This window comes from Otolemur garnettii, unplaced genomic scaffold, assembly GCF_000181295.1.
Source record: "Otolemur garnettii isolate 467f Iridium unplaced genomic scaffold, OtoGar3 scaffold00007, whole genome shotgun sequence".
Lineage (NCBI taxonomy): Eukaryota > Metazoa > Chordata > Mammalia > Primates > Galagidae > Otolemur > Otolemur garnettii.
The window spans coordinates 30,132,058-30,142,068 of record NW_003852402.1 but is presented as its reverse complement, the minus strand read 5'-3'; the positions used below and the strand labels follow the sequence as shown (position 1 = coordinate 30,142,068).

At 47.4% G+C, this 10,011-nt stretch overlaps 1 protein-coding gene across 1 annotated transcript; it reads right to left on the bottom strand.

Moving 5' to 3' along the window:
* Positions 1 to 5,021: 5,021 nt before the first annotated feature.
* On the bottom strand, positions 5,022 to 9,809 carry DUSP6 (dual specificity phosphatase 6). The gene is made up of 3 exons (XM_003783368.2): positions 8,583 to 9,809; positions 7,557 to 7,994; positions 5,022 to 6,509 (listed from the first exon to the last, which is right to left on the bottom strand). The coding sequence occupies exons 1-3, from the start codon at positions 8,980 to 8,982 to the stop codon at positions 6,202 to 6,204; spliced, it is 1,146 nt and encodes a 381-aa protein (XP_003783416.1). The 5' UTR covers positions 8,983 to 9,809; the 3' UTR covers positions 5,022 to 6,201.
* Between the last annotated feature and the right edge of the window lie 202 nt (positions 9,810 to 10,011).

Here is a 10,011-nt window from a genome sequence, read left to right as displayed (position 1 = left end):
ACTCTCTCTCTGAATTTCCCTGGGATGGAACCCAGCTAAAATACGGTCAGAAAAGTTAGGCCACATGCAGAAGAGCCAAAGTTCCCAGCCCTAGCCCCTGATCTCCCATGGATAGCTAGCACCTTGCCAACCATGTGAGTGTGAGCGGGCTCAGAAATGGATCCTCTGGCCCACAGGGGAGCTGTCCCAGGCAATACTGCCCTGAGCAGAAACCGGCCTTCCCTGACCAGCCCTGCTCACAGGCAGACTTAGGAACAAAGTAAATGATTGGTGTTTGAAGCTGCTAAGTTTGGAGTGCTTTGCTATGTAGCAATAAGTAACTGGAACATAAGATAAAAGGGCATTCCTGCTGTAATTGTCCCAAAGACCCCCTTCTCCTCCTTCTCTCTTCGTTTTTTTTCCTGTTAGTATTTGCAGTAGGAATTAATTTGGACTCAATGAAAAATACTTAATGTAACAAATCCTCAGCTTTTTCTCCAAAAGCAGGAAAGGGAGAATTCTAATTTAGAATTAGGGACCTTTTCTAGACTTGCTTTGGGCTGTTTTGGGAGGTCATTAACCAACAATGGCTGATATTTCTTCACTTTTCCCTGGGGTGTCTAAGAGTTCATTTTGGAAAGTGTGATGGTTTGAAACTTTCCTATTACTTCTGTAATATTTACAGCTTCTTTAGTGGTGTTTTCTGGACAAAGTAGGGAAGCGGCTAAGTCAAATTGTATGCAGGTGGGCTATTCATTCTTTCCTATACAAATAACAAAATATAGGGTCTCAAATACTAGTTAAGTGGGCAGGGACACACAAGCACTTTTCCAATAGTTACGTGAGAATTCCTCTTTTACTTGGGGCATGAGCAGAGATGAAGTGGCTGCATTTAGAAACAGAACATTGCCTTCAGCCTGTGAGGGCTCCTGTTCCGTTTTCGGGTGCCTTTGATTTTCACCTTGTTTCATCAAACCAGTGCAGTGGGCCTGGGTAAATATTTGTGAATTGTTTGAACTTTGTTCTATGCCCTTCAATACTCTCAGGAAATCAATTTTGGACTTTGAAGAAGTTTGAAGATTTGTTCACCAAAAGTGGGCTGATGGAGGCCCAATTGCTAGGTGAGTAGTAAGAACTCAGAGGAATAAGGGTATTTGGAAGTCTTGCAGGATCTTTTGGGAAATGACTGTGGCTTGTGTGAGGAACTGCCCATACATTTACACTCAGAGTCATCCTTTTGAAGCAGCTGAAAGTCTGAAGACTGATTTTTTTTAAGAGGATGTTTCGAGGGTGATTCTGTATAGCTGGCTACCACATGAGCTACCCTTGCGGGGTCCTCCTCCCCAACCCTCCTTCTCCACTCTTTGCTAATCGGCTGCTCAGTTCACCGCTTTTTCTGCAGACCTCCACCATATCGCCTTCCTTCCCCTTCTCTCCCCTGACCCCCATCTCCCTCTCCTAGTTTCCCTCTAGCCGGGATCAGAGAGAGGAAGTACACTTCTCTGGGGCCAGTTTACTTGTGTAATCCTGAAAGGGGAGCATGGGCAAAGGTCAGGTAAGGGCCAGGCTGTGTGGCTGGCAGGCACTTCAGAGATCCTTAGGAAAATCAATTTTGCTATTTATGGGCCCAAGAAAGGGCCATTTCTCTGTGGAAAGGGAGGATGGAAGCTTCCAGGGGGATGTCTCTCTGGCAGGTGAGTGCACCCGCTGGGGCCTCCTTGGATTTAGGGATTGAAGTCAAGTTTGCTTTGGCAGGTCACTTAAACCTCTTCTTCCTCACTCTCTAGCTGGCACCATAGGACTTTATAAAGAGGAGCAAATATGGATGGCAAGCAGTTTTCAACAGGAAGAGCCCAAGGTTCAACACTCAGCTCCGGAGGTACCAAGCAGTGAGGACCCACACCTTTTCTAACAGTGCGTGCATTAGATATCCCATAGAAGGGGCTTTGGGCTTTATTGGCCTCTTTCTGCCTTGATTTACTCTTTGGAAAATAAAGATAATAATAGGACCTATCTCACAGGGCTGTTCTGAATATTAAATGAGGTGATATTATACCCAAAGTCCCCATAACAAATGTGATTTTCTTGGCTCACCGCCACTGCCCCCCGCCGGCATCTAATTTTATCATTTAGTTGGTGTCACCAATCCAAACCAGAAGTCTGAAATTATAAGAGAATCCAAGACTGAGAAGCAAAGACTCCCTCATTTTACCAACCAGAATAAAGGAACCTGCGTGCCTTGCCCAGGGCTACCGAGTTCAGTAGTGCCAGTGTAGGGCTTTGAACTGTCGGGTCAGAGCAAGTCTCCATGTTCATTCCTTTGAAGACTGTGTTGGTATTTTTATCCCCAAATAACCCTTTCTCATTCTGATTTTAATTGTAAGAGCAGTCCACACCATTGTCCACGCATTCCCTAAGCCGCCCCCCCCCCCGTGGCTCCCACAAAACCCGAAGATAACCTGCTCTGTCAAAGCCCTCCTCACCGCCCGGCCCCTCTCAGAAGGCAGGAAAGGTAGCACTTTCTCAGAGACCTGAGGAAGCCGCTAATGGGGACAGCAGGTGAGGAGGGAGGCGGTGGAACTGCAGCTGCTGGCAAAGGTTGCCCTAGTAACCGTGCGGGCTCCATGCAGGAAGCATGCCCAACTCCAAGATGCAAAATGATCGCCTTCCCGCAGCTCCTGCGAGGACAAAGGAACCAGAGGAGCCGTGGTCCAGCGGGAAGAAAGGGCGGCTGAGCGAGGTGGGGGCCCAGGCCGTCAGCTACAACCGTCCACCTTCCATACAAGGAGGAAAGAGAATAGCTCTTTGAATCTTCAGGCCTAGGCGAACCGTAAAGCCACCCATTTAACATGAGTCCTTTTGTGGGAATAGAGAGAAACAGGCACCCCTCTGTTCACCAGCCTTATGAAACAATATACGGGGGTGGGGGGAGCTCAAAACACTGCAACTTTACGGGGGGGGGGGGGCTAAACTCTTCTTACTCTCCCTCCTTTATTCAGACGGGTGACAAAGACCATTTGCTCCCAATTTATTGGAAACTTTTTTTTTTTCACAGCTTGAGCTGCTTAAATGCAGCAAGGGCCCTCTCCCCAAATTGCCCTCAGACACTTGCTGAATGGGGCAGGCTCAATTATGCTCCTTCCACAGGTTCAGCTCACACTGTGACCCTGCATGGCTTCCTGCTATTCATATGTGTTACTTCCCCTTTGCGGTAATGGCTTGTGGCACTTGGCCAGAAAACATTATTAATTTCAGAAGTGGACTGACAAACAACAAACCCACAGTGAAGCGAGAGGAAGTGCTGGGGAGGCCAGCTGTCGGCCCCAGCCCGGCCCGTAGGAACTCGGTGTATGCAGGTTCTAGGAGGAAAGAGATAATAATCCACAAAGAGGAAATGCACTAAAATTATCCACAGCCCATATTTAAAAAAAAAAAAAAAGAAAGAAAGAAAGAAGGAAAAAGAAAGAGAAAAGAAATCAGAGAAAAGGGGAGGAAAAGCACCCAGCTACTTGAGCTGCAGCTGGACAGGAAATTGCTAACGCTGTTTGCAAATCCCTACTTTGAACAGGCAGTTTAGGGAATGCCAGGGGCGGAAACCGTTTCAGAGCTGGATTAACACGAGCCAAGTGGAACTGCAATCCACTTCTCCTTTCTGTGCTCCTGCTGACTTGGGACACCCAAATAGGAGAGACGGAGCTGGTGTTTTTCTGCACTGTTTTCTTCTTAGACTTAGTTGCTTAAAAATCACACTGGACAGTTTGAAGGGACTGCCATGGAAGGAGGGCCACTTGCCTCCTAAAACATAGATGACCAAGCAGTGCAATCACATCTCACCTGTGCCATGTGGGGAAAAAGCTCGACCCCCTCCTCCCATGGAGACCAAGCTCATGGGAAAAGAGCCCAAAATGTGATCTAGTTCTTGAGATTCCAAACATTCACCCTTTCCTTTTGGGGGTGCAGGGGGTTGTGTATTTTTATACTTGGGAAAGGGGAGTTCTCAAGGAAAATAACAGGATATTAAGTCTGCTTGAAAACCATTCAAAATAATCTCTACAAGGTTCAGTAGGGGTTCTGACCCACATTCTGAACCAGTTATGCACAAGAGCACATGAGCACAGGGATGGCAAAGATTCACCTCAAGGGCCCATGTGAAGTTCCATAGCCACATCCAGGCTCAATGAGAAAACTTACACATGTCTTGCACAGGGAAAGAAATGGAGACACCATTTTGGATTTATTATTCCAACACTAGGCTATCTCTAAGTAGAAATACCAGATGGTAGCTCAGCGCCTGTAGCTCAGTAAGGACACCAGCCACACACACTGAAGCTGGTGGGTTCCAGCCTGACATGGGCCTGCTAAAAACAGTAACTCCAACCAAATCATAGCTGGACATCGTGGAGGGCACCTGTGGTCTCAGCTACTTGGTAGGGTAAGAGAATCACTTAAGCCCAAGTTTGAGGTTGCTGTGATATCCCTGTGCTCTACCAAAGGTGACATAGTGAGACTCTGTCTCAAAAAAAAAAAAAAAAAAAAGGAAAGAGAAGAAATGCCAGATGGTTAGCACACTGGAAACAAAATTTTCCCTACTTTCTTCCTGACATGTCTGAACATTATTGAGCAGAGGGTCTTGATGTGAAGAATAGAGAGGTTAATATGTGGCTATCAACTTGTTATTCTGATACACCTGGTTAGGGCTGTTCATGAATATCCAAATCTTATTTCCTCAGCAAACTATGCTATGTGGCTTCCTTTCTTTTCAGGGGCATTAAATATCTCCTTAAATAAGCCAGAATGATACCCACAGAAAGTATTGTCAATATACATCATACACTCTGTCCATTCTGTGATGTCATCTTTATTTGAAGCAAAAGATGAATTTCACAAACTGAACCTGAAAATCATTCTTGGAATAGCTTAGGAAGTAAGAAATTTGCCCTGCTCATACATACAAGCTAGTAGTATTCCCCAACTAAAAAACTTCTAGAATGTGTCACTTCACATGTTAAGTACAATTAAGAGATTTTTAAAAAAAATACGCATTCAATAGCCAAAATAGTTATTTATTAATAACTTAAGATTTTACATTCTTATAATAAATTCCAGCTCAAAACTTTACACCACGAACGTAATGGAGCAATGTTAACTCTCCTTCCTTCACAATCGTATGCATTTCACCTATCAAATGGGTACCCATGCTCACACACACACTTCCAGTTTTGTACAAATTTTTCTTTAAAAAGGAAAGAAACCAACCCAAAGTATTGCATTTGAGGTGACACTCCCTGAAGAATTTTATACAGAGGTAATAAACTGTTTAGCACAGCTGAAGTTTTAAAAAAAAAAAAGTGAGCCCATGATTTGGTGTCTTTCCAAGATATCCCCCTTCGAGACAACATAAGCCAAAATATTTACAAAGGTAAGGCATAGTCAAACTACATTAAGAGGAAAAAATCATGAGGAAGATACATGGAAGAGACTAGAGACTGCGCCATAACAAGGGCTTGGTAATAACTATGTCCATGAAGATGTCATCAGAATTGTAATATCAAACATGCTGCAAGTCTACCCTTTGGATTAGAAAAGAGCAAAATTTTCCATTTTTTTGTGTGTTAAGAAGTGGCAAACTGCTCTTTCGCCCTTTGGATAATTTCTCTTAAACCCATCAAAGAAGAAAACAAAGCACAATTCAAACAAACACTGTCAAGTGATTTAAGATCAAATATTTACAATAATCGAATAGAGTATCAGATTTTTCTTCTAAACTGATACCACAAAATCCAGAGCTGACATCTCTCTTTGGCTCCTCTATATGCAAAATTGAATCAGTCTTCACTGAAGACAATATATCGTCAGTTCCAGAATCAAAAGGAAACAGCCATACAAGGCCCTATAGAACACATGCTCCTACCCTACCATTTGGTCCTACCCTATATATCTGGAAGTCCTCGAATCCCAGTCCCTGCATGGGTAGGCTGTATACATGGGTGCAGAGCAAGCCTAGTGCCTGTATCTATACAGCAAGTCCTGTTCTTCCAAAGAGAATGGAGCAAATCTCTCTTTGTAATAACCAATTCCACACTTGGTAACCTTGTCTAATACAGACAGCTGGTGTCATTTTGACACCTGGGGCCACAGATAAAGAAAGTAGCCCAGCTGATGCTGCCAAGAGAAACTGCTGAAGAAACGGACATATCCTAGGGAGGAAGGGCGTGGGGCCTTTCACGTGGATTGGAGGGAGTCCACCTGGTAGACATTCTGGTTGGAGGGGGTGGTAAAATACAGCTGCTGTGATGGAACCCGGTTGTCACAAGGGCTGCTGAGTCCCAGCGTCCTCTCGAAGTCCAGCAGCTGGCCCATGAAGTTGAAGTTAGGGGAGATGTTCGACTTCTTCATCTTGACAATGTCATAGGCATCATTCATTGACAGATTCAGCTTTTGCATAAGGTAAGCCACGGTCACAGTGACTGAGCGGCTAATGCCAGCCAAGCAATGCACCAAGACACCACAGTTTTTCCCCCGAGCTTCATCTGTGAACACAAAAAGAAATGGCAAAGCTTTAGTAGATGGAAAAGCATCCTTGCGAATGATCGGTCTAAAAGCCGAACTTTAAAAAAACAAAATAAAAAAGATAAAAAATACTCGTGTGTGGCAGTTTTGCCCTGCAGGCAGCAGAAATTACATCACTGAGACAAAACGTGTACACTGGACACAATTACATATTTCAGATATTTTCTGAGAAGGGAGCTTTTGTACTACATTTCTGCCAACAAAAAAAATCCTAAATGTGTGCGTTCTTTGCCTCAGCATGTGAATAGCAGAAACCCTGCAATATGGTTGTGAATGCCTTTTATACAGACAAGCAGACTGCAAGGGTCTATTAAATTATTCTCCAAATGTTGTGCAGCTAACAATGGAGGTATTCAGGCATTTTAAAAGAGAGAGGGAAGTCACAGGGGACAGCCATTAGGAGGAACAGGATGTCGACATGGCCTGAAAATGAGTTCCTTTGTAATAGGAAATGCATTACAATGCCTGGAGATTCACTTCTCCCAGGCTTCCAGCCCACAGTTCTTCCTGCTGGGCTAAGGTTACCCACAGTCTCACTGTTACCAGTATCACAGTATCATTCAACTGGGTAACATTTAGCATTCATACCGCTTTCCAACAACTCACTTGATGTCCTAAAATAACTCCAAGGTCTTTTAAATTATAAAGCAATGCTAGAATTCCTGTCTACAGCAATTGCTTCTCTCTAGCCTTCCCCTGAGTCCAAAGACTGTGGGAAAGATCTGTGGTCTGATCATGAACGCGCCCCCTTTCAAGTCACTGAATTCAAAGATCCAAGAAACAGCCTTTCAATTACACCTGTGGTCTACAGCCAAAAGGCACGTTTTCTTTCCTAAGCAAGAAGATAAACCACATGTAAGAATTACAGACCTGCACACTTAAAACATTATAGAGACCTGCAGTACCACAAATCAGCAAGCAGTAAGAACGATTAACAGCTTAGCTTCCATGAATGGTTGGGCGTTTTGCATTTAAATGTCAGGGCGAAAACTGTTAATTAGTCTCACCTATGAATGAAATGGCCTCAGGGAAAAACTGGGACAGGTTTTGGCTCCAGTGATCCGAGATAGGGATTTGCTTGTATTTAAACTCTCCCGCATTCTCAAAGAGATTCGGCAAATTAGGGGTGACATTCAAGATGTACTTGATGCCGAACTCCTCCAGAACGTCCAAGTTGGTGGAGTCCTTGGCACAGCCCAAGTAGAGGAAGGGCAAGATCTCCACCGGGAAGGAAGGTTGGCTGTTGGACAGCGGGCTGCCGTCCGAGTCCGTTGCACTATTGGGGTCTCGGTCGAGGTCGGACTCAATGTCCGAGGAGGAGTCAGAGCTGATCCGCAGGCCCCCGAGCCCCAGCACTGGCAGCGGCGGGGAGCTGCTGCCGCACGAGCCGTCTAGGTTGGTCTCGCAATGCAGGGCGAACTCGGCTTGGAACTTACTGAAGCCACCTGCCAGAACGAGAAAAACGATCGTGTAACCCGAGAGGTCGTAGTAGTTTTCACAGCTTGTGGGAACCGCAGCCGGGCGCAAGAAACAACTCGAGCACCCTACAAACCCCTCTACAAGGAGAGCTATATATGTAAGAGAAACACACTTACACAGGCGCCCTCAAGAACCGAACCAACGGGCTAGCCTCCCCCGGGAACCCTTAATCTTTTGAATCCGGAAATACCCATTAATTGCAACTTTTTAAGTATTTTTGAGAAGCCAGGAGGTTTCGATCTGAACTTCCCTCCCATCCTGTAAGTTTCAGTTCAAAACTGAACGGTAAAAAGCAGGAGAATGTTGTGGGTTAAAAAGACTCAGAACTCGTTAGGAAGAAGCCAGCGGCGCCTGCGGCCGGAAGCGGGTGGACTGCGCGCGGGGCCTAGTTCTGCGGTGCGGAGCGCACGCGGCTCACAGACCCTCCCCAGCCGGCGGGTGGCCGCCAACCCACAGCCCGGTGCAGAGGCGCCGCCGAGCGCAGCAGAGGCATTTGCAGCCCGCAGCCCCACGCCCCTCTCCCGGACCCGAGCGCGGAGCTCCCGGGCACGTACCTTCCAGGTAGAACGCCCGGCAGCCCTCGTCCTTGAGCTTCTTGAGCAGCAGCCCGAGCACCGACTCGCCGCCGGTGTTCTCGTTCCAGTCGCTGCTGCTCTCGTCGTAGAGCACCACCGTGTCGGTGCCGCAGCGCCGGGTGAAGCGGTCCCGGTCCTCGCCGCGCGTGAAGAGCGCGCGCACGGGCAGGTTGCCCTTCTGCAGACGCCGCAGCATGATGCCCGGGATGGCCACGTTGATGGCCGACTCTATGTGCGACGACTCATACAGCTCCTGCGGCCGGCAGTCCATCAGCAGCAGCCGCTCGTTGCCCAGCTCCAGCTGCTCGTTGAGCCACGCCACCGTCTTGCTAATCGCCATTTCGGACGCGAAGGGCACGGGTCTGAGCGTATCTATCATGAGGGTCGAGCTGCGGGAGAGGGCGGGTGCCTACCAGACGCCCCTCGGGGCAGGCATAGGCTGAGCGCACCGCGCGAAGCCGCCGCTCTCGCTCCGGGAGCGGAGTTTAGTTCTGCCTCGCCTTACCCAAGCCGAGGCTGGAGGTTGGGGAAGGCGAGACTGAAGTAAAGCCGGCGGTTTCCTCTGCACCCGGCTGCAGCCGCTGGCTCTTAGTGTCAATGAATCTCTCTGAATGAAGCTGCCCAGGCAGTTTTGTTCCTCCCCAGTGAATGAGATCCAATTAATTCGGACTCCGTGCTACCCAGAGAAGAGGAAAAAAAGTCTAGCGGCTCCTAATCCCTCCCTCTAAAGCTGCACCTCAAATCTACCCGGGAGTCTTTCTCCCCGGATTATTCAAGACTCGATTTGCTCACTGTCCCTTAGACTCAGCCCTCGCACACCCCCTGCGCTAGGCAGCTCCTCAATGGATACAAACAGCGAGCGTCTCAATGGATACATTCTCCCCGCCAGCCAATGAACGCGCTGCGGAAGGGGCTGTTGCCGTGGGGACGGGCCGGCTGGAACAGGTTGTGTTGATGAATTGTTAATGAGTTTGTCATTCACAAAAACGGAAAGGAATTTCCGCTCCGGATAAGCCCCAGTGCAAACAAGCTGCAACAGCGGACTCGGCGGGAGGAAGGAGAAAGAAGAGGCGGCGGCAGCGGAGGAGGAGCGGGGCACATAAACCAGGGCACTTCAGTTGTCTCATGTTTCCTTCTGTTGAGAGTTCACACTTTGCGTCGGAACTTTTGCGCACAAATGGTGCAATTAGCATGCACAAAAGCCCTTGTTCGCGACGCTTGTGCTCGCGAGCTAGCTTTAGGAAAACTGGTGCTGACTTTTTTTTTTCTTTTTATTTCCTTCAAACTCATTTGGACCGGAGTTCGCCGTAACCCCCCGCCCTCTTTTAGGCTGTGTGTGGCATTCGTTTGCCAGTTTAAAAAGCCCAGCTCTGTTTGCTCTGATGTTCTTTTAGCCGAGACTGTGTTG

Coding starts and splice junctions, on each gene's coding strand:
- DUSP6 (XM_003783368.2), bottom strand. CDS start 8,982: ATGATAGATACGCTCAGACCCGTGCCCTTCGCGTCCGAAATGGCGATT. Junction 7,995..8,582: donor CCGGGCGTTCTACCTGGAAG/GTACGTGCCCGG, acceptor TCGTTCTGGCAG/GTGGCTTCAGTAAGTTCCAA. Junction 6,510..7,556: donor TGAGGCCATTTCATTCATAG/GTGAGACTAATT, acceptor TTGTGTTCACAG/ATGAAGCTCGGGGGAAAAAC.